Source organism: Phocoena sinus, chromosome 2, assembly GCF_008692025.1.
Source record: "Phocoena sinus isolate mPhoSin1 chromosome 2, mPhoSin1.pri, whole genome shotgun sequence".
Classification (NCBI taxonomy): Eukaryota; Metazoa; Chordata; class Mammalia; order Artiodactyla; family Phocoenidae; genus Phocoena; species Phocoena sinus.
In genome coordinates, this window is record NC_045764.1 from 136,703,013 (window position 1) to 136,727,344 (window position 24,332).

The following is a 24,332-nucleotide window of genomic DNA, read 5'->3' on the forward strand; positions in this document are numbered from 1 at the left end:
TAGGTGCCATAGTCTTTGGTGAGAAGAGCAGACCTGGAGGCTGAGGAAAATAGCAAGCTGTGTTCCTGGGTGGTCAGTGTGGGGAGTACGGTGAAGGAGGTAGGAGACCTACATCCTAGTTACTCCTGGGGCACGTGTTAGCAAAGGGGCTGTGCAGAGAGGGAATGCTGTCTTAAGGAATAAATGGGCTTCAGGGTTTCATGTGGAATACATCATTTAGTAAATACTCTCTGTCATTTTACATTTAAAATGTATAGTTATATAGTCTGCTGTTTAATGATTGTTGATCCATTTTTCATGTATTTAGCATCTTTTTCAATAGAGAATAACACTTTATGCATCTAAATAACTTTAACATATTAAAGCACATAATTAGAATGCATTACATTAAATTATGGGTGATCTTAAGAGCTAAAACGCCTCCTTTAGAAGTGGAGAGTTGCAGTTAATCAATTGACCATTATTGTTGCTGTTGTTTTAGGACCTCACTAACTTAACCAGGCTGCGTCGCTTAAAGGATTTATGTCTCAATGATCCTCAGTATAAAACCAATCCAGTTTGTCTGCTGTGTAATTATTCCACACATGTGTTATATCATTTGCCTTGCCTTCAAAGACTTGACACGTTTGATGTGTCAGCAAAGCAAATCAAGGAACTGGCAGATGTAAGTGCATACCTAATCAGGTGTCTGTGTCTTAAGTTTAATTAACTCCTTCTTTCTGGATGTGTCAACATGTGGTAGGTAGTATGATCTTGTCAGTGTTATCACCAATTCTACTTTTGCCCAGTGAGCTGGATATTTCACATAGATGCATACAGATAATAACATTAGTACTAGAATCTCAATTTTGATGACAGTATTGGAAGGTAAAATGATAGAAAAATGTTTAAACTTACATAGAACTTGAAGGAAATCTGAAAAATTATCAGTGTTAAGAATAATTAAACTAATGCTATATATACGAAAATTAATAAAGCCTAAATAAAGTAGAAATGAAACAAGTAACCTCCTCTCATTTGGAGTATTATATATCAAAATTAGAAGATACCCATGGTTGATGGCAGTATGCCAGGATTAGGTAGATTTTAATCTAATTAAAGATGGTTTGGGGTTCTCTGTAAGTGTAAGTGAATCTACCCACACTGCCAAAATCTTGAAGATCTCCAAAATCTTGAAAAGGGCTTTTCCTGGGCTGTCACTGATGGTGAATCTCCCAGTAAAGGGACTACTATGCCATGGTACGAAAGGCTTTATAATTTGAGAGTAGAGTTCATAGGAATTTACCATGTTTTTTAATATTCTTCACACATTATATTTCTACCTCTCCTTCTAGTCCGTTGAGTCCCATTTGTTTATTCAGTTAACCATTCAATAGTTTATGAGTGTCCAGAATGTGCCCACATGAAGCCCTCCCATCCTTTCCTTGTGGCTCATCCATCATCTCAACATAGATAAAGAATGTCTTTATCCATTTATCTTGTATCTCTTCTCTTGGTAGCTTGAGGATTTATTCTCAAGTTCCACTGTCTCCTCTCATCTTTTCAAAACTGAGATTATCCTCTCTCCCATCCCAATCTAAGAAGTGAGCTGTCTTGTAATATTGAGCAAAAGGCTAGAGTTATTGTCTACTAGCAGATGTCCAGAGTCATTGGAGGGTCAGGGGGGAATGTCTTCTCTAACAATGTTAAATCAAAAATAATGACAAAACTTTGCAGTGACAACCATATTTTTGAAATTTCCATTATCATCTCTGTAGTTTTTCATCACACACTTTCTGAAAAGGTGAGCAGGATGAATATGCTTCACTAAATTACTTGGCTGATTAATTTATCTAACAAATATTCAATGCCTATTACATTCGAGGCACAGTTCAAGGCACTAGAAATAGAGTGACCAAAACAGAAAAAAAAAACCCTGCTTCCTTGGAGTTTACATTTAGTGAGAGAAGACAGATTGTAAGCAGCTAAGTGAGTGAAAAACTAGTATGTCAGATGGTGATAAATGCTATGGAGGAAAATGAAATAAGGGTGAAGGAAACAAGATTGTTGGTAGGGGCAGAGAAAGGGCTGTAGGCTCTTTTCCATAGAACTGTTGGGAAAGGATTTACTAAGGCAACATTTGAGCAGAGACCTGAAGGAAATAAGGGAGCAAGTTTTTCAGGGATCAGCAGGTACAAAGACCTTGAGCAGGAGCATGCCTCATATTTTAAGCACAACAAGGAGGCTAGTATGGCTGGAGCTGAGTAAGCAAAGAGGAAAGAAAGAAGAGATGAATACAGGAGTGGTGGGGGGCAGATCACGTGAGACTGAAGAATGTTGTAAGGACTTTGGCTTTTACTTTGAGTGATATGAGGCCACTGGAAAATTTTGAGAGGAGGAGGAAACAAGATGACTTATGTTTTAAAGGGATCCTTTTGGTTAATGAATTAAGAATAGAGGATTAAAGGGAAAGGTGAAAGCAGAGAGACCAGTTAGATTCCAGAAACTTGGATGAGAGATGCTGATGGTTTGATACAGGACACTGTAGAGGGGGTAGTAAAAAGTAATCAAAAGTAATTGTAGCAGTAGTTAGAAGGTAGAACCCATCTGGATTTGCTGGTAGATTGAATTTGAAGTGTAGATGAAAAGGTAGAGAATAATTCCAAGTAACTAACCCAAGCAACTGAAGGAGGGAAGGAGTTGCTATTTGATGAGATGAGGAAGAGTATGGGAGGAGTACATTTAGAAGGAAGAATCACAGCATAATGTTAAGCATATAAAGTTTGAACAATCTTTTGAATATCCAAGATGGATATATGAGACTGTTATTTAAGAGAGTTGCCTGGATTGGAGATAAAGATATGGGAATTGAAAGCAGAAGGATGATACCAAGCTGAGGACTGGATGAATCACCAAGGGAATGTTGTGGGTGGGGAAGTGTGTCACTTGGGTAGGTAAGTTCTGACTTTACTTGCCACTTGTAGGCAAAAAAAAAAAAATCAAGAAACACCATCTGCCATTTCCTTAGTTACAGTTTTTTCTACTCAGTTGCACCTGAGAAACAAGCTCTTCTTGATCAGGAATTTTTATCTGCTAATCATCACCCTAAAACAGCCTTTTTCCCCTTAACTCTTCTATGTTATGAATGCCTGATTTTTTGCAGAAGAATTTAGTAATTTCAGTTTCAGAATTTCATATTATGTGTGGAGAAGGAATTCTTTTGTCTGTTCATCAAGCCATATATTTGTTTCCATTCTATCTGTTATGCCAAATAATTCTGTTGGGATCTTGACTATCCGCCAAATAATTCTGTTGGGATCTTGACTATCCACTCTCTACTAAATAAATCACACAGCAGTGTACAAGCCTTCCAACTTAATTGAGGTACAGATTTGTCGATAAAAAGAAATGCCTTCGTTATTTCAGGTAAACAGTTAAAACTAGGTCACATTATAACATGCACCTGATTTGTTTATTTTCTTCTCAGCTAGTTCTTTTGACTAATATAACTCTTAAGTACCATTTACCTGGTATATTTCTTAATGGTGGATTTAATCAATTTATCATGATAAACATTAGTAACTGCATGATCCATTGATATTAAGGAATTCAAGATAACTGGATTAGATTGACAATTTAGTAATTTGCTCAATCTAAAACAAGTTCATTTAGAGCATTCTTTTATAGATTTGGGGGAAAAAAAACCCATGAAATCCTATTTCTTAGCCATGCATTTAAAAAATGAATAATGTTACATTCGATTTTATTCTTTTAAATTTATTTTTTCTCTAAATTAATCAAATAGGAATAATATGTTAGCTTCAGTAGTACTGCCACATTAGCTAAATGACACTATTTTGTAAATTGAGTACTTTCTATAGTCTCTTTATGTTGTCACTGAAAGTAAATATGCCTCACACTTAAAATATTATACACAAAGAACATCTTTGAAATTTTATGTTTTGCTTATTAAATTTAAATAGAGAATTCTGTGTAGCCATTATCATTTCAACTAGTATCATTACTAGTAACTGAGCATGTAAAACTTAAAAATAATTATATAGAACATACCACACTCTCATAATACCACTAATAATTACCTATAATGTTTTTTGTTTCAGCTAACCTTTTTTCTCACTTTTAGACCACAGCAATGAAAAAAATAATGTATTACAATATGCGTATAAAAACTGTTCAGAGACATCTTAATGAAGACCTTGAAAAACTGAATGATCGAAAATGTAAATTACAGAAGTTGCCAGAAGAACGAATAAAATTATTCAGCTTTTTGAAAAAAAATGTGAGATTTAATATTGTAAAATTTCAATAGCCTTGTGTTAAGAAAACTGGCAGATAAGATACTATTATCTTTTAAATTTTATATGTATGTATACATTTATAAATATGCATACCTTTTAAAATTAATACTAAGTTTCAAGTAAGTTTGCCCTGAAAATGTTTTGATTCTAGGTACTTAACTAAGCTTCATTCTGTGCTTAGAAATCTGCAATTTAAAAAAGGTATAGGCAGGGCTTCCCTGGTGGCGCAGTGGTTGAGAGTCCGCCTGCCGACGCAGGGGACACAGGTTTGTGCCCCGGTCTGGGAAGATCCCACATGCCGCAGAGCGGCTGGGCTTGTGAGCCATGGCCGCTGAGCCTGCACGTCTGGAGCCTGTGCTCTGCAACGGGAGAGGCCACAGCAGTGAGAGACCCGCATACCGCAAAAAAAAAAAAAAAAAAAAAAAAAAAAAAAGGTATAGGCATATTAATTTATAAAATTTTAAAAATGCTGTGTAATTCAATATGATTCAGTGAGTTATAGAGATCTGTTAGACTTATTTCACTACATTTTTATTAGATACCAGCAGGCTGTGCTCAAAATTCATTTTCTTGTCTAAAATGCTAAAGTACTCCTTTACTATTGTATGTTGTATACTATTAAAGTATAGCTTGTTATAAAGTTCCCATAATGTTGTATACTTTAATAGTTTGTGCTTTAGTAGTTATATGTGCTTTTTAAATTTAGAATAAATTGGATTTCCTTTACTAAAAGTAGACTCTGAGAAATGAAGGATTACTTACCTCAAAACAGAACTTTGTATATATAAGAACTTATTGTATTAAAAAAAAAGGTATAAGAAAATAATGGTTTATTCAAAAAATGGTGTTACAAAAATAGTCAAACTACTTGGGAATAGGGGACTTGGATCCTTAGTTTATACTTTACTAAAAGTAAATACAGTGGGGAAAATAGAATTAAATGTAAAAATGAAAACATAAAAAAGCAGAAGAGTATATGGATTAATATATTTAACTGATCTCAGCCTGCCAAGTAAGAAAAATACTAGAAATCACAGGGAACAGAATTTAGATTTGATTGAAAAAAAAAAAAGTAAAACACTTTTGTACTAAAAAGCATCATTAATGAAAATAAACAATAAATGACAGTCTGAAAAATTGTTTTCAACAAACATGAAGGACAAACATAATATCCTTAGTATAAAAGTACTCATAAGTAAAACAAGACAAAAAGGGACTTATCCTGGTGGCACAGTGGTTAAGAATCCGCCTGCCAATGCAGGGGACACAGGTTCAATCCCTGGTCTGGGAAAATCCCACATGCCACAGAGCAACTAAGCCCATGAAGCCCACGTGCCTAGAGCTTGTGCTCCGCAACAAGAGAAGCCACTGTAATGAGAAGCCTGTGCACCACAATGAAGAGTAGCCCCCACTCACTGCAACTAGAGAAAGCCCACGCGCACCAACGAAGACCCAATGCCGCCAAAAATAAATAAATTAATTTAAAAATTTTAAAGAAGACAAAAAAGTATATATCCAAATAGAAAAATTAAGCAAATTCCATAAACTATCATTTTACAAAAGAAGAAATAAAAACTAATAAACATATGAAAGAGGACCTCAATCTGATTATTAATTTCCTAATATGAAATAAGACAACAGGCAACCATTTTCACCTATAAATTTGTCATCGCCTGCCTGGTGAAGATGGGTGTGACACTATTACACCACTGATGAGAGTGTAATTGGGTCATATATATTACTAACAGCCTAAAAATGCTCATAGCCTTTGACCCAGTAAATCTACTTCTAGCACTCCATTTAAAGATTTGGATAAATATTTATATGAGAATATTCATCACTGTACTATTAGTAACAACAAAAAATTGGAAACTACCTAAATGTTTAAAAAGAGAGGCAGAATTACTCATTCTTAAGATTGAATGGTATGTAGCGATTAAAAATCAATTTAAAAAAATATATTTAGTACTCTTTATGAAATGAACAGGTTTAAATTCATATTATAATCAGAAAGGTATTCTTAAAACATTAACATAATTTATTTATTTGAATAAAAAAACACAGGAAAACCAGTATATGGAAATCATTTTATATCTGCCATTTTCATGTGCAAATGGATGTATTAATATGTGAAAAATAATAGTTATAGGTTATATAAACTATAGGTATTTTTATAAAATATGCTTACTTCATTTTTTTAACAGTTGTATGTAGCCATTATAGAGAAAGGAGTACAGATACTTAGCAAATTTCTATTTGTATGCACTTCTCTGTGTACAGTACAATTTATCTTGAAATCTATTCTACGATGCTGGGGTTAGAGTAAGGCAAATGAGGCACTCACCCTGGGCCCAAAGTTTAAGGGAAGGTCTAAAAGCTCCATAATTAAGATAAATCATATACTTTATTATAATATATATTTTTAAAATATTTATTTAAATTTATTTGGTTGCGCCGGTCTTAGTTGCGGCATGTGGGCTCCTTAGTTGTGGCATGTGAACTCTTAGTTGCGGCATGCACGTGGGATCTAGTTCCCTGACCAGGGATTAAACCCAGGCCCCCTGCATTGGGAGCATGGAGTCTTAACCAATGCACCACCAGGGAAGTCCCTATTATAATATTTCTTAAAAATACAAATGAATGCAAAAAACGTCCATTACGAACAACAAGAAAAAATCACAAATATCAAAATTTTAAATAAAGACATTGCTGTGCTGAGCCGTATAGGAGACTGAGGCAAAGAGAAAAATGTGCACCCCTATATCCATGCTTGTGTGTATTTTTATGTTGTTTCCCAGAATACCAAAGTAGTTGAAAAATTGAAAAGTAGGAGTGATAAAAGTCACATTATTTCAAGTTTATTCCCTTTGTTCCAAAACCAGCATTTCTTATCATTTTACTTTGGCTTTATTAGAAGCTAACTCATCAATAATATTTTAAAATTTATTTCTTTGCTTTTCTTATTTTCAGTTGAGAGAACTGCCATGTCTGAAGTATTTAATTTCACTTGGTCAAGAGAAATTCGTTGACCAAACTTGTACTAAAGTTATAATCACATGCTTGCCATGTTTTTATGAAGTTTGGCTTATTTATTACCTAGATTGCTACTTTGTTAATTTAAGCTAACTAAATATTTAATAGATTCCACTGAACAATTTTGCTCTCTGGCACATTGATTTCAACAGTTGGAACGGGAACTGACTGAACTCAGAGGATCTGGCAAAGGGCACAATGATAGATCCAGTAACAATAAAGTAACTGAGCTTGAAAAATCAAAAAACTGTGAAACTGTCACAGAAGAACCAAGTCTTCAGCAGAAGATAGTGACCAAACTAAATGCCTTGAATGAAAGGGTAACATTCTGGAACAAAAAACTAGATGAGTATGTTTAATGAATTATCTCGTTGTTCAAATTTGAAACATGAGGGAAAAGAATGTTCTGGGCCACTGTTCGAGCTCAATTCTCTCCTTCAGGAATGGAAAGAATTACAGTATGAAGTAAAACACGACATGTTTTTTCAGTCCAGTTCTTAGTAGAGGTAGGCATCATTGGTTCGAAGTTAGTATATAGTTTTTTAAAGAAGCAATACTTTACTAGGAACACTGGACTTCCCCTGAGTGGCTTCTTGTCACTTCATGACTCTAGTGTCTGCAAATTAAAAACATTAGTTTTTTTTAACGTTAGTTGCTACTGGTGCAGAAAGCACATACAAAAGTTGTCTGGAATCATGTAGAAAGAAACTCAGGTTGAGTATCAACTAGAAACATAAAGCAAGAAGACTTATTAAGTACTGTGAATTTTTTTTTAATTTACTAAGGCACTAAGTGGACAAGTTAGTTTGCCCTGTAATAATAAATAGTAACAAAATAATAACTAATATTTATTGAGTTCTTACTCTGTGCCAAGCTCTTGGCTAAGAGCTTTTCATATATTTTGCCTATAATCCTCAAAAAAGCCTATTCAGGTGTAGGTACTATCAATCTTGTCATTTTCTAAGAAGTTGCAGCAGAAAAATGTTGTGACTTGTCTAAGATCTGAGAATCATAAATGGTGGAACCAGGAGAGTCTTCTAACCTTCACTTACTCTGAGGTTAACAAAATTTGAGGTGATTTTAATTGCCAAAAACAGAATGTCTCTCACTTGGTTTAACTGTTAGCACCAAGCTTTCTTTATTCATTGATGAAAGCCTTATATTTTAACATCAGCTTAGAAGAAACTATCATGAATTTTAATGTTGTGATTTTTAGATCATTTTAATAGCTTTATTTTTTTCTTAAATAGAATTGAAGGAATTTATCGTATTGAAGTAAAACAAAAGAAGAAAAGTCATAGTTTATTAATCCCATTTTTGTTAATTGAGTTGGAGACTGTGGGAAACATCCACTTTGAAGAAGGCACTCGATCTGATGACTGGTAAATCTTCTGATATTTAGTTATAGATTTAAAACTAATTTTAAGTGCTTAGGATCATCAACCAAAATACCAACTTATAAAAATCTTAACATGTCCCATTTCAAAACACTTTCCATATAGAGTATTCATCCACTGAAAATTGGCAGTTACCTACTTTACCATATATACATTTCTCTGTTTATACTATTGCCATGAGTTAACTTTGAAAACATCCTAATAGTATTCCTTTGCTCTTTACTTAATTTTCCTTAGCCCAAGAGCAGAATATAATTTAGAAAAGCTTATGGTCAAGAATTAATTTTATGTATGTTTATACGGTTTATTTCTGGACTGAATATAGCCCTGGATTCTGTATACTGGGTGAGAGGCTAGAATAGGGAAGGAGTGGCAAAGCAGGATTGGCAACAGCAAGTTGCAAATACTGGAGGAGGCTGCCTAGTAAATTTCCTGGGGGGTCCATGATCAAAGTGAAACAAGTTGTCTAGAGCTAGATAGAGTCAGGGTGCACATAGACATTATGAGTTAAAATAAGGCAGACACTTAAAAACCAGGAATTTGGGTGAAAAAGCCCATTTGGACAAAAATGGCAAAGCAGGAAAAAGGCATCCACACTTCAGAATCAAGGCCTACTGGTAGACACAAGGAAGTGGTTGTGTTGCTTCAACTAGAGGGCACAACCCAAAAAATGATCCTAAAAAAAGAGAGCCTTGACACAAAAATATCATAACTTTCATATTTCTGCAGTCACTTTCTCAAAATTGGGAAGCCCGTGAACAAGGAAACATGTAAAGCTATAGAATGGACTTGATGTATCACCCCAGCGGATGGTTTTACTCACAGTCAGTGTTGAAACAAACACGATTTTTGTGAAGTAAACTACAAAACTTACAATAACCTTTTAGAAAGAAAAATGTGTGACTGTTATCCATTACTTTAAGCCAAGCCCCCGATTCTATTAGATGTGGCTCTAACTCACCTCTGTGAGTAAAAGCTTCTGAAGGGCCTTTGGGGTACTTTGGTGGAAAAGTCTAAGACGCTCTGCCCAAGGGACAAAGGGATCTTTTAAAATACTTTCTTTTGTATCAGTAGATCCATTTGCCCAACAGTTATCACTGTTGCTTAACCACAATATTTGATTTTTATGTGCAACTATATAAAAGGTATTCATCCCAGTTCCCATGTAAACAAGTAGAGGCCTTGATTTTTCAAGTGTTAAGAATTGAATGGTGTCTCTCTGCAGGATGTATGCATAATTCTTCAGTCTTTTATTTGCATTCACTCAACCTAAACAGAATTGTTTTTTATTATTTGTTTCTTTTTAACTTATCACAAAGTAAGCTCTTTATAAAACAAGTACATTAGTGAAAAAACTATGTAAAAACAAAATAACTAAAAAGCCATTTAGGTAACCGTGTCAGCCTGATAGTAATTTAGATAGCTTTGGTGGATTTTAATAAGCATTAATAATTGTTTACTTGGTTTTAATAAAAATAACCTTGATCCATTTTAAGGAGGAAATCAAATACATGTTGGCAGAATTTCAAGGACTGTTTGTTACTCTTAGCATACTACAAGCTTGGCTACCTTAGCTCTGATCGTTTATGTATATTAGGAAATAACTATTAAAGTGCTTTAAATTGCTCTGTGTGGTACATATCTAGTCATTTTATAATTTAAACACTGACTTTTCTTTAATATTTTTAAGGCCAATATTTAGCATTTAAATAAAAAGTACTGGAGTAGAGCTAGAACTAAAACATAAAGGTTTTCTCTCAGAAAAGCCTATGTTTATAGTAAAAGAGCATTGCAGATTTCTAATTGTATATCGTTGAATATTTCTTAGCTTCATTTCTTTTTTGAAATTGAAGAGCTTTATTTCTCAGTTTAAAAAAGTCCTGATTTTACAGAGACTTGTCTGTTGAGTAGATTGTTGCCACTACAGCATTTTCATTATAGATCATATTATTTACCTCTCTATTGCCAACTGAGTTATCTATTGACATCAGACAACATTTATCAACATTTATCAAATGGGGACTCCAATGCATCAAAGATGCTGTCCTTGTGCTTGAGAAGCTTTTTTAACCTGGTTATAGATACATGGCATTTACAATTTAAAGAAATAACTTCAAAGTACCACAAAACAATATATAAGTGACTCTGTGAGCTCCTTGGGGACAGATAGGATGTGCCTTATAAGTCATTACATCTAGCATAGGGCTGGCTGGATTCATAATTCAATAGATAACTAATTGAAGTCTCTATATCAATATATAGATACTCACTTAGTAGGTTCACTTTTGTCTATAAAATAACTTTCAGTAATTAATCTAACTTTTTATATATAAACATTTCAGGCTGTACTGTTTTAGAGAGCTACAGAAACTCAGACTTTTTGTTTTATACTGTTTTATATTTGTTTTTGATATGGTTTAAGTCAGCAAGTCAGTTAACAGTATTTATTAAATGCTTGTTTAGGATTTTGAAGTGATTTTAATAGATTATATTATGCTCCAGCCATTTAAAACCATGTGCATTCTACATTTGCTAAATGGGTGCATCATTTGTATATTAATGAACGTTTGTAGGCATCTCTGTGTGTAACTGAATATCTTAGTCAATGTGTATATCACCACTGTGGATGCTCACACATTCAGGTCTTACTGAATGAGTGAGGACACCCAGTGACATGAGGGGCCCTCACTCTCCTAACCTCTGCAGATCTTGTTGCTGTTAGCCATTCCTTCCGTGTAATTTCACCTCTCTCTCTTTTTTTTTCTTGTAGTTAGACATTTCCTATTTTCTTTTTACAATCTCCCTTGACAGTCTTTTCTACTCCTGCACTTTCAAAAATTACTTAAAGTTACAATCTCTCTCCTTTACTCCAGTCCTGAATTTCTACCTATTAGACATTTCTAGCCGAATGTCCAACTGGCAAGGCAAACTCAACACATTTAAAAGGGAACTCAGCTGTAAAGTAAAAATTAGACAGTGGGGTTAGAGTCAGAAAGCCTAGGTCCAAACTCTATCTGCATAGTCTTAAAACAGTTATTTAACTCACCTGAATGTCATCTGTGAAATGAGAAAATAAAAAACTATCACAAAAGGTTACTGTTAGGATTAGACAAGGTGATATAAAAATATTTAGTTCTTAATCTTTTTGCTTTTGTTTTCCTGCCCACAAACCACCCCTTCCTTCTGACTCCTCCATTCCTGTTTGTAGCACTACCACCCTCTTAGTCATAGAAGCACAACAAACACTGAAGCCATTCTTGACTCCATTCTCTTCCTCCATCTCCATATCCAATCAGCCTAAGACCCACAGGTTCTCTCCATAATGTCTCTTGCATTCGTTCTCTCCTTCTCTGTAACCAAAATCTCCTGCACATGGGCCGTCATAACCTTCCTCTTAGACTATTGCTACATATAGCTGGTCCCTTCCTATGCCAAGAGCACTCTGTTAAAAACAAAACAAAAGCCTCCTGTAGCAACCTGTTATCTTCCAAATTACATTCTAACTCTTCACCCTGACATTCAGTGTCCTTCACTGTATAGTCTCCAAACTACCCTAACCCCTTTTCAAACCCTTTCAGAGTCAGCTGAACTGTGCATGCCTCACTGCTCTTGGAATATATCTGGTACACCATCACATAAGTGGTTTTCTTTGTTCTACTTCCTTCACCCAGAATGCCGCGCATCCCAGGCCCTGGCTCTATCATTGCCTGTCAAAACTTACTTTATCTTCAAGGATGACATCAAAAGCCATTCCTTTGTGAGGAATTTTCTGGTCATCTCCATCAGCTATAGTCATATCTTCTTCTTCTTTTTGAATCTTCATAGCACTGAGTTTTATCTCTCCTATCTTATACTCTATTATAATTTTGCTTGTACTTGTCCATTACTTCTTCACTTTATTGGTTTATAAACTCGGTGAAGATAGAGACTGCATCTTTTTAATCTTTGAGTCTTTTCTACTTTGTTCACTCGCTCAGCATTCATCCACTGAGCTTCTACCATAAGTCACATTCTATGCTAGGTGCTAGTGATAAAAGTCAAATAAGATATAGTTCCCTCTCTAATTAAGCCTACAATCTGCTGTAGAAGACTATGGTAATGAAATAGTAATAAGTTCTGGGATGATTGTACACATGGAGAATGTAGGAGGGGGCAGCTGTGTGAAGATCAAAGCAGAGTGGCGAGTTAGAGAAAGTATTCTGGAAGTGGGGACACTTGAGGGAGATGCTTTGATCTGAGTTTTGAAGGACCGATAGAAGTTAACTACATGAAGAATTAGAGGAAGGACTTTGCAGGCAGAGGAAACAGCATGTGAAAGGGTGTGGAAATAGTATAATATGTTCGGAGAACTCAGTAGTTCCACATGACAAGGGCCTGCTCATTAAGGGTCTTGCAGGCTGGGCTGGGTAGTTTGAATTTTGCCCTTAAATCTATCAGACTGAAAGAAAGGTGTAGCAGATTTCAATATTATTTTATACAAAGTCCTAGAGAGTCATTATTTCAGGTTCAGACTAAAATGTGTATACATCAGACCAGTAATGACATGCTCCCCAGTTGCATGTAGCACATATTCAACAATGCTGTGAGAAGTTATCATCCTCCATGACGCACTGATAATATTGTAAGTCTCAGTACTTCTCTATCAGCATAGGTCTGTTCTCCCTCCTCCAGCAGTATTGCAGCCTCTGAATGATGTTTTCTCATCCACGGTGTGGCCAGGTGATTGAATGAATTGCTTTACTTCTGTGACCCCAGGTAGCACAGAGCCCTTGTCCTCTCAGCACCAACGTTTCGTACTTCCAGGGCTCTAGGAATTCCATATGAAGAAGGGATCAGCTATTTAATTCCCAAAGAAAAGCTCTATGAAAGGATCACACTACTTGGAGTTTCCTGCGCTATTCCTGGTTCTTGCATTCCTGGGAGACCAGGCTAGAAGCTGGGAACTGTCCATTCATCACTTCCATCTATTCTTGATTACTCTAAGGGCAATTCTCGATTACCCTTTTGTTACTTTATAACAAAAACCTTATCTACATAAAACGCCTATAGCACTAGTTTCTATCAGAGCACAATAATAATGATAATAATAACAATTAGAGTGCAAGCAATAATGAGTTTCAGTGGTTCCAGGACATGTTGTTTAGGGGTGACTTGAACTAATTTAGGCCCACCCAGGAAATGATCCTCCTGTATATGACACTGTAGGTTTCCCACTGCACATGATGATCTGGTTGTTTAGCCGGACCTCTGAACTAGTTAGCAGCATTATGCTGGATTGCAGCACTATTTCTATCTGTCTCCTGTACCAGACTGCGAGCTCCTCTGGGATTAGTTTGGTTTGGGCAGCTCACTTTTCAACTCTCGGGGAAGAGTAACTGGGCAGTTCCTAGCTGCACTGGTTCAGTCTTTGCTAGTGAGAAAGGCGAATGCTCTAAATTAGGAGCTCAGATGTTAGTCTTAGGAAGAGACAACCCATCAGGAAGCTTACCTTTGTGATCTTAGCCCACACCCATGCTCAGGTCCTGGTTGATTATCCCAGTGAGGACCAGTCATCTCATTCATAGCCAGATATACCCCATATAGGAGCACTTAACTTCCTTTTCAAACTGATCCATTTTTTTCACATTTATTTTTTATTTTTACTTCTTTTCATTAAGGTAACATTGGTTTATAACATTATATGTTTCATGTGTACAACATTATACTTCTACTTTTGTATACATTACAGCGTGCTCACCACCAACTATTTAGTTTCCATCTGTCACCATACACTTGACCGCCCCCCACTTAAATTTCAAATTAATCTAAATTCTGTGCTACTTTTAAGACAGTGCCAGAATTATTACTGTGAGCATGGCCAGGCAAGGGCAGCAGAGAGCAAATGAGCATTGTGTACATTTTCCTGAGATCTTCACACAGCAGGCCCCTACTTCTCCTTCAATTCTTAGCTCAAATATCTTCTCTGAACGTCTTACCCAAGACCTGTCTTAAGTATCCCCTGCCTCTCCAAGCCTTTCTTACCCCAAGCCTTACCCCAAGCCTCTCTTTCTTCAGAACACTTACCAGTTTAGATTTTTTTTATGTCTTGTTTATTTTTTTGTCCAACTCCCTTGGAAGATAGGGTCCATGAGAGCAGGGACCCTGCCTCTTTCACTTCTATATCCCTAGTTATGAAGTTATTGCAATAGCCCAACTAAGAGATGATGGTGATTTTAACTAGGAAAATAGCAGCGGTAATGATTAAATAGGGTCATATTCAGGATGTATTTTAGATGTAGAGTCAAACAGACTTGCTGAAGACTTGGATATTGGTGAGGAAGAAAGGAGGCAAGGTTTATTCCTGGGATTTTAACCTAAGCTACCAGTTAGGTGATGTTGCCATATACTGAGGTAGAAAACACTCAGGAGGAGCAGGTTTAAAGGCAGGTGTGGGGCTTCCCTGGTGGCGCAGTGGTTGGGAGTCCGCCTGCCGATGCAGGGGACGCGGGTTCGTGCCCCGCTCCGGGGGGATCCCACATGCCGCGGAGCGGCTGGGCCCGTGAGCCATGGCCGCTGAGCCTGCGCGTCTGGAGCCTGTTCTCTGAGGCGGGGGAGGCCACGGCAGTGAGAGGCCCACGTACCGCAAAAAAAAAAAAAAAAAAAAAAAAAAAAAAAGGCAGGTGTGTTGGGTGAGTTAAATTTGAGAGGCCTATTACATATACAAGTGAACACAGCAAGCAGGTAGTTGGATGTTCAAGAGTGGGTATATCCAGCTAAGTGGGGTAAGGGTAAAGCCTGAAAATAAAATGTTGGAATTTACTAGTATAATAAATATATATGTATATGTATTATATATATATATAAATAATATATTTAAAATATGTATTCACAAAGGACCAGGTGAAATCACCTAGGGATAGAGTTTATGGAAACAAGAGGAGAGCCAAAGACTGATTGCTGGGGCAATCCAACATTTAGAAGTTTGTCAGAGGAAAAAGAAGCAGAAAAGAAAAACATGAAAGAGCAGCCAGTAAGATGAAAGCCAGAAGCATGTAGTTTCACTGAAGCCAAAAAAGGAAGTGTTTCAATAAAGGAGGATTGCTCCATATCTTTTAGTCAGAACAAATATATAATAATTAATAAAAGAACTATTATTTTATGTTTCAAAGTTTAGTGCCTCTTTTACTGATTGAATAAGAACCAAATCAGAGCTATACTATATGACCATTTATCTTTAGCAAAAAAAAAAAATATTAGCTATTACTTTTTTCGTATGTAACTTTGTGTTCTCAACATTTTAAGGAAAATCTCTTTTCTTTGCATATATTTTGTATTCCCATATAGGTTTAATTCCTGCTATGAATTAATTCTATCACGTTTTTGTACATGGGACTTCAGAACGTATGGTATTAAAGGAGTGAAAGTAAAACGTGTCATCAAGGTTAACAACCGTATTCTGAGACTAAAATTTGAAGAGAAATTCCAAAAGTTTTTGGACAATGAAGATATGCATGATTCAGAGTAAGAAGTTAACTTCCATAAGGAACATTTTTACAACAGTCCGATTTTATTTTGTAAAAGAAAGTCTTTCTGTTTTAAAAGTTTACAATATTGAAAATATCCTTGTCAGTAAATAGTTCCTTTTCATGCATCTTCCTTGACTAGGATGACCTCATAGTTTATCCACATTGGAGCTCTTTTTGAGACTGAGGAGGAGTGCAAGTTTAATAATGACACTGGAACATCCAGCGTAAATGGGAAATATCCTGGGCAAGGCATATGGTCACTTATCTACAGCTAGGTTTTTCTGAAATCAATTCTAAAACTTTTTTTGTCTTAATTATTCTTAAGGAGCTGTCGACAGATGCTGGAATGCCTTTTTTATGTTTTTGATCCTGAAGTTACAGTGAAGAAAAAGCATCTGCTACAAATACTTGAAAAAGGATTCAAAGACAGTGAAACGAGCAAGGTAACATAAAATGTCATTCAGAATAATGCTTTCTTCCTAATGAATAAAACGTTGCCACTGATTAAGCGTGGTTTGATTCTCAATGCTTTCATTCATGTTAGAGCAAACGTATACTGTTTCACAAAAAGCTTAGTGCTATCATGGAAAGTACAATCCCTCAGTATCCCAGGGGGATTGGTTCCAGGACCTCCCACAAATACCGAAATCCAAGGATGCTCAAGTCCCTTAAATGAAATGGCATACTATTGGCATGTAACCTATGCACATCCTTTTGTATACTTTAAATCATCACTAGATTACTTGTAATACCTAATACAATGTAAATGCTGTGTAAATAGTTGTAAGTACAATGTAAATTCTATGTAAATAGTTGTGGAAGTAGGGCAAATTCAAGTTTTGCTTTTTGGAACTTTCCAGAATTCTTTTTTAAAAATATTTTCAATCTACAGTTGGTTGAATCATGAATTACTTTATCTTCATTATTATCTATTTAATCTTTCTAGGCATCTTATATTTTATATTGTGATCCTTTTGTGGATGATTTTGAAATCCACTTCTTTAATCCGTTTTAAACTCTCCGAGGTCTTCTCCATCTTGAAAAAATTCATTCAGTTAACACTGCTGTGCTTTCTATCATCCTATTTTTCTCTTTACCTTTACTGCCACCATTTCTTTATTCTCTACTTCATTTTCCCCACCTTGATACTGATATTGCTTTATCCTTGGTCAGTCCTGAGCTCCAAAATATCCAATCAACCTTTCTCGGTCCTCCACCCATTTGACGTGGCAGCTGTAGCACACTGGTATAGAGCAGTGTTTCCTAATCCTTTTCTCATCATGGCACGCATAAAATCAAAGTATTGCTGTATTTGAATCCTGGCTTTCCTACTCACCAGCTGGGTGACTTCACCTCTCTGTGCCTGTTTCATCCATTCTGTAAAGTGAAGATAATAATAGTATCTTCTTAACAGAATGGTTAGGATTTAGTGAGATATGTGCAAAAAGGTTCTTGGATACTTGTTCATAGCATCATTATTCACAATAGCCAAAAAGTAGAAGCAACCCAAATGTCCATTAACAGATGAATGGATAAATAAAATGTGGTATAGACATACAAGAGAATATTATTCAGTCATAAGAAGAAATCAAATTCTGATACATGCTACAACATGGATGAATCTTGAAAACATTATGTTAAATAAAAGAAGCCAGACACAAAGGGACAAATACTGTACGATTCCACTTACATAAGTATCTAGAATAGGCAAATTGGTAGAGACAGAAAGTAGAATAGAGGTTACCAGGGGATGGGGAGGATAGAGGGACAGAGAGTTATTGTTTAATGAGTATACAGGTTCAATTTGGGATGACGTTCTGGAAATGGATAGTGGTGATGGTTATACAACATCGTGAATGTACTTAATGCCAATGAATTGTACACTTTAAAATGGTTAAAATGGTAGCTTTTAACCTTATGTGTTTTTTTACCACAATAATAAAAAAAAATCACCAATAAAGCTTTCCAACCTCTTGGTGGAGAATAAATTGGAGGGAGTAGAAGCAATGACAGGGGCACTATACGGGGGAGGTCCTACAGCAGCTCAGGCCAGAGATGATGGTGGCTTCATCAGGGTGGTATAGTGAGAGTGCCCTCACTGTACTTTCTGGAAGAGAAGTAGGAAGGAGGTGAAGAATTGAGGAAGGTGAGTGAAGTGCTCAGGGTCATATCAGAGAACTCTGAACCATCATGGGCACAAAGGGTAGAGGAAGGATGGGGCTATTTCTGTGTGTTTTCTGCCTGCCAGACACTGTGCTAGCACTTTATCCCCTGCATCTCCTAAAGGAGATACAATATCTCTAATCCTTCCAGCAGCGCTCTACACTGCTCTGTCCAATATAGTAGCCACCACCCACATGTGACTACTGAGCATTTGAAATGTGACTGGTCAGAATTAAGGTGTGCTAAAAGTTTAAGACATATAATATCAGTTTTTGAAGACTTAGTACAGAAAAAAAGATTATAATTTCTTATATTGATTACATATTAAAATGATAATATTTGCAAAATATTAGATTAAATAAAATATATTATTAAAATTTACCAAAAAAGTTCTTAGACGAGTTCCTGGCACATAGAAAAATTTTTATTAAATTCACCATTATTGCTGAAACATTTGATTGTGAGACTGACACGCAGCCTTCTGTGCTAAGGAGGCAGGTTATTGCTGAAACATTTGATTGCTCTTTCCATTTTGAAACTCTCCTTTAGCATCCATACACTACTGTTATCCTCACATTTTTCTGATTGTCCCATCTTTGTTTCCTTTTCTTTCCCCGTCTTGCCTCTAAACAAGAAAATACCAGAAGGTTAAAGTTTACTATTCTGCCCTTCTTTCTCCACACACCATCAATTACTCTCATTGTTAAGATCTTAGAAATGGGGCAAGATAATTGGCTAGAAAAATCACTGGGTAGCACAAAGCTCAGATAAGCTAAATTTCTATGTTATGTTGTGCACACAATGAGTAAAGATTGATATTTATGTTCTGCATCATTTAAGAGACGGGATCTGATTAAAAAGATATGCTGTGTAAGCAGCTGAGAAGGAGGATTTGGCTTAGTGTGGCAGTGTCTGGTCCAGGCAGAGAGCCATGCACATAGCCTCCATCTAATGGATATTTAGTGATGTTCATGGGAAATCTGAGATTATAATTACTAGAATGTGGAATTTGTGATCAGATGAGCCACATTTTAGTACTTATTTTTCTAAATCTCTTTGAATAACAGGTTTCAATAAGAAAATAGGCAATTCAGCATTTATATAAAAGATATATTTTAGATAATTTGGCTACTAATATTAAGCTAGTAATAATTTCAAAACTCCAAGAAGTGACAAGGAGGAGTAGACCTGAGTCCAAGTCATGACTTTGCCAATTTCTGCTTCAGTCCTTGGGTAGATCATATAATCTCTCTTAGGTTTTTTTTTTTTTACTGCTAAAAATAGAGATTTTTGTTTGTTTTAGAGCTGCTTTCACAGCAAGTAATATGAATATTTCTGATAAAACATTTTTAAAGAAGTAACTCTAATCACAATGCAAACTAAAATTTCCATGCATTAGCACAATGAGATGTATCTGGAAAATAATGTAGATTATTAGACCAATTATTAGACTATTTATTTACTTAAATAAGAATCTTCAGTGTAATTTCCCACAGAATTTTCTTTTTGGAATTTGCACTGTTGCTAGTGGAGTATCCTTGAAAACGTGCAAAACTATAGCTCCTGCACCACACAGAGTGGTCAGTTTTGACTCTGGCTGGTTTTACAGGAACAAATGTTGTTCTGTATTACTTTTCATAAATCTATTTGCATATAAATTTAAAATATATAAATGGTTTTATAGAATGAAGTTGCACCTGAAGGTTATCTACTTCTTTTCAGTGAGTCTGACCTGCAGTTTCCTTGCACAGACACATAAACATAAAATGATAAACCATCTTACTAAAGTTGAAGTATTGTCAATCTTGTAAAAATACTCATACTTTGTTTTTTCTTTACAGCTGCCTCTCAGAAAAGAAGCTGTTATTCTTGCTAACAGCCTGAGTATATGTGAGTGTCCCAGAATTGAATTTCTACAGCAAAAGTACAAGGATGAGAAGAAAAACTCTCTTGAGCATGAGCTCTTCAGACATGGTAATACAAGTATGCGGTGTTTCTGAACTTTTAAGTTCTAAGTATTCAAATTCATTAATTATTTGCATAATATTTTTGATACTTGGTTTTATCAACCTGGGAGGTTTTCTGAAACCCATTTTATTTAGTGTTTACCAGTGTAGTGATACATGACTTTCTGATCTATTACTTTAATCAGGTTGTCAACAAATATTTACTGAGTGATTATCACCAGCAACATCAATAGGATGAGACTCATTCGTTAATCATATTTAATCCATCTTATATGAAATAAACACTTTTCATAATCTGCTTTTGTTCATTAAGTTGTGTCCTAAAAATAAACTTAACACATTTATGTACATGTTATACACAAACACACACACACAATCACCATACAAACCCCAAATTCATAGGAAAGAGAAAAGAGAACTTGGCCTATTTATATGATAATCATTATATAAAGCACTCAGGAAGACAGGCCTTATTTGTCCTTAATTATCAAAATATAAGATGATAAGAAAATCTGGTTATAAATCTAAAGTTGGCTAAAGACAAATTGTGAAGTGTGTGGATTGCTTTAAAGTTGCCTTATAGAAGATAAATGTTTGGTATCTTAATTTAGTCACAGTTATTAGTATTTTATTTGCATCTTGAATATATGTAAATAAAAGTACATGAGTCAGTTTGTAGGACACTTCTGGGAGAGGTTCCCAGGTACCCACAGACTGGAGACAAAGACCAGCTCATCATGTCCTCTCTTGCCCTACCCTCTTCCACTTTTCATTCTTCAGTTCCACCAGTATTTATTGAATGCTTACTGGGTATTAGGCACTTGGTTGGTGACAGGGATTTAGTCAATACAGACTAGACAGTTTCTCCGTTATGGTGCTTACAAACAATAATATCCAAATAAATGTAAAATTATAATTATAATAAGAGCTACAAAGATGAAGTATTAATGCATAGTACCAAAGAATGTAAAATAAAGGGAATTGATCAGGTCAGGGAGTAAGGGACATCTATTCTTTGGTCTCAACTACTCAACCTTCTAAAGAGTGGGTAGTCAGAAATTTGGTCAACTGAATTCTATAAAAGTAATATTCTAGGTTCCAGACTCTAGCTCTGTTAAGATGATGCATGCTGAACTAAATTATGTGTGTTTTGCAGTCTTTCATTCAGTTAATAATAATCAGAAAATTAAGCAGATTACTGAATCTAGAAAGAACTCCTATTTGAAAAAACCACTTGCTTTTTTTCTCATCCTTCTCCATTCTCATTTAAGAAATATCCATCATAGGGACTTCCCTGGCAGTCCAGTTGTTAATACTTCACCCTCCATTGCAGAGGGTGCTGGTTCCATCCCTGGCCAGGGAGCTGAGATCCCACATGCCTTGTGGCCAAAAAACCAAAGCATAAAACAGAAGCAATATTGTAACAAATTCAATAAAGACTTTAACAATAGTCCATATCAAAAAAAATCTTTAAAAGAAAAAGAAATATCCATGATGTTTTTCTTGATCCTTCTGGAATATTCTTTCTAAAACAATTAGGTTCTCCCAATTTACATTTCATAACTTGTACATAGTTTTAAAAAGTCATCTGAATACTTTATGCATAGTAATTACAAGTTGTTTCATAGGATTCAGTGACTCCTAGAGATCCTTAGGATTTAGTGAATTTCAAGGTTCCTTAATATCTAAAGGGAAGAGAAATGTGCATCCATTCAGTAGACATATATTGAGTGCCTCTTATGATCTAAGCTATGTGCTGATGATACAGAGATGAATTTTTACCCAGTTAACAAGAACAACAAATTTCTTAAATTAATTCATAAAAATATTGATAAATATTGTCTTCTTTCCTTCTTCCTTCTCTGTAAAGCTTTGCTTGATATAATCACAGGAATTCTCTTTTATAAACATCTTATTTATGCAACAAATATTTATTGAGCTTCTATTTTGGATCAAGCAGTGTGCTATGTGCTTTACGGTGGCCGACAAGATAGCCAGGATCTCTACCTTTACAAAATATACAGTCAAGTCTGGGGCCAATAAGGAAGATGATACTGGAAAATTATTCAAATGAATTAGTGTTCAAACATTTTGTTTTTTCACACTAGGCATCCTCCTGATTACAAAGGTTTTCCTTGGCCAGAGTGTTCAGGCTCGTGATCAGGACTCCATCAGCCAAGCCAACTACCCAATGATTAATTCAGTGTTCATTCCTCGAAAATATTTACTAAGTATGTCTGCGATGAAGATAAATCTTTTTTCATCTTTCTGAATACAAAATGTTTTCATTTAATACAGATGCTTACAGTTTAACCTCTACCTAACAAAACTTATAAACTTTTTTATAAAAACCTGTTCCTAGCTATTAACCTCTACCTAACAAAACTTATAAACTTTTTTATAAAAACCTGTTCCTAGCTATTAACAGCTATTTCTGTTTCCTATTTCAGTGACAGTTATATATGTGTGCCTGTAGATATTTTATTTTGTAAAAGTTTGTTTTATATACACAGATATATATATATGTATAATATATTATATGTATTTTAGAAAATAGAACCTACCCAACTTTTAACAACAAAAAAGTAATATATTTGTCAAAAACCATATGGCTAAACATTGAATAGAAAAGTGAAAAAGTATGAAAAGGAAAAGCAGATGAATAAAACTAAACGCTACTAGTCTGTGTAGTGAAAGGGTGACTAGTATTTATAGAATTAAGAAATTGTCTACAGTGGAGGGAAGATATAAGAGAAAAAAACCTCAGTGACATAATATTTGGAACTTACTGAGTTTGTTGTTTATTAATCTATGTAAGGGTGAAAAAAGTATATTAAATATCATTTTGAAGAGTGTTTGTTTGTTTTGCTTGTTTTTGTTTTTTATTTTACCTTAGATTCTATCATGGGACAAAGAAACTGTGATTGCAGCATTCGACAGTACAAGTGGTTTGTCTTTGATCATGACCTTGTTTTGCCTGAATACATCGTAGAATTTGAGTATATTACAGTGGTATGAATTCATTTTTTAAAAATTTTATTTTTTTGGCTGCGGCGGGTCTTAGTTGTGGCACGCGGGATCATCGTTGAGGCATGCAGGATCTTTCGTTGTGGCACACAGGCTTCTCTCTGTGTGGCACATGGGCTCCAGGGCACGAGGGCTCTGTAGCTGTGGCACGTGGGCTTAGTTGCCCCAGGCATGTGGGATCTCTGTTCCCTGACCAGGGATCGAACCCACATCCCCTGCATTCTATGTTATGGAGATGGCTTCTTTGCTTGAACCGCATTGAACCAACCTCTGCTAGTTTCAAACTTTTCTTCTGCAGTTTCCTCACCTCTCTCAGCCTTCATAGAATTGAAGAGAGTTAGGGCCTTGCTCTGGATTAGGCTTTGACTTAAGGGAATGTTGTGGCTGGTTTGATCTTCTGTCCAGAGCACTAAATCTTTTTCCATATCAGTAATAAGGCTGTTTCACTTTCTTATCATTCATGTATTCACTGGAGTAGTACTTTTAATTTTCTTCAAGAACTTTTCCTTTGCATCCACAGCTTGGCTAACTATTTGGAGCAGGCGGCCTAGCTCTCAGCCTATCTCAGCGTTCAGCATGCCTTCCTCACTAGACTTTGTCATTTATAGCTTTTGATTTAAAATGAGAGGTATGTGACTCGTCCTTTCACGCGAACACTTAGAGGCCATTGTAAGCTTACTAACTGGCCTTTTTTACTCATTTATTTATTTTTGCGGTACGCGGGCCTCCGCACTGCTGTGGCCTCTGCCGTTGCGGAGCACAGGCTCCGGACGCACAGGCTCAGCGGCCATGGCTCACGGGCCCATCCGCTCCACGGCATGTGGGATCTTCGCGGAACGGGGCACGAACGTGTGTCGTCTGCACTGGCAGGCGGACTCTCAACCACTGCGCCACGAGGGAAGCCAGGGAAGCCCCTAACTGGCCTTATTTTAAGACTGTCTT

The 24,332-nt window shown here is 35.8% G+C and overlaps 1 protein-coding gene across 1 annotated transcript in view; it reads left to right on the top strand.

The window, feature by feature from the left end:
- Positions 1-24,332, top strand: part of LRRC9 (leucine rich repeat containing 9) — a 101,777-nt gene that overhangs the window by 13,384 nt on the left and 64,061 nt on the right. Inside the window, exons 7-15 of the mRNA XM_032624923.1 lie at positions 482-664; positions 4,124-4,279; positions 7,484-7,680; positions 8,582-8,713; positions 16,052-16,228; positions 16,559-16,676; positions 20,238-20,370; positions 22,472-22,594; positions 23,260-23,375. Coding sequence (XP_032480814.1) covers positions 482-664; positions 4,124-4,279; positions 7,484-7,680; positions 8,582-8,713; positions 16,052-16,228; positions 16,559-16,676; positions 20,238-20,370; positions 22,472-22,594; positions 23,260-23,375 — 1,335 coding nt within the window. The remainder of the gene's footprint in view (positions 1-481; positions 665-4,123; positions 4,280-7,483; positions 7,681-8,581; positions 8,714-16,051; positions 16,229-16,558; positions 16,677-20,237; positions 20,371-22,471; positions 22,595-23,259; positions 23,376-24,332) is intronic.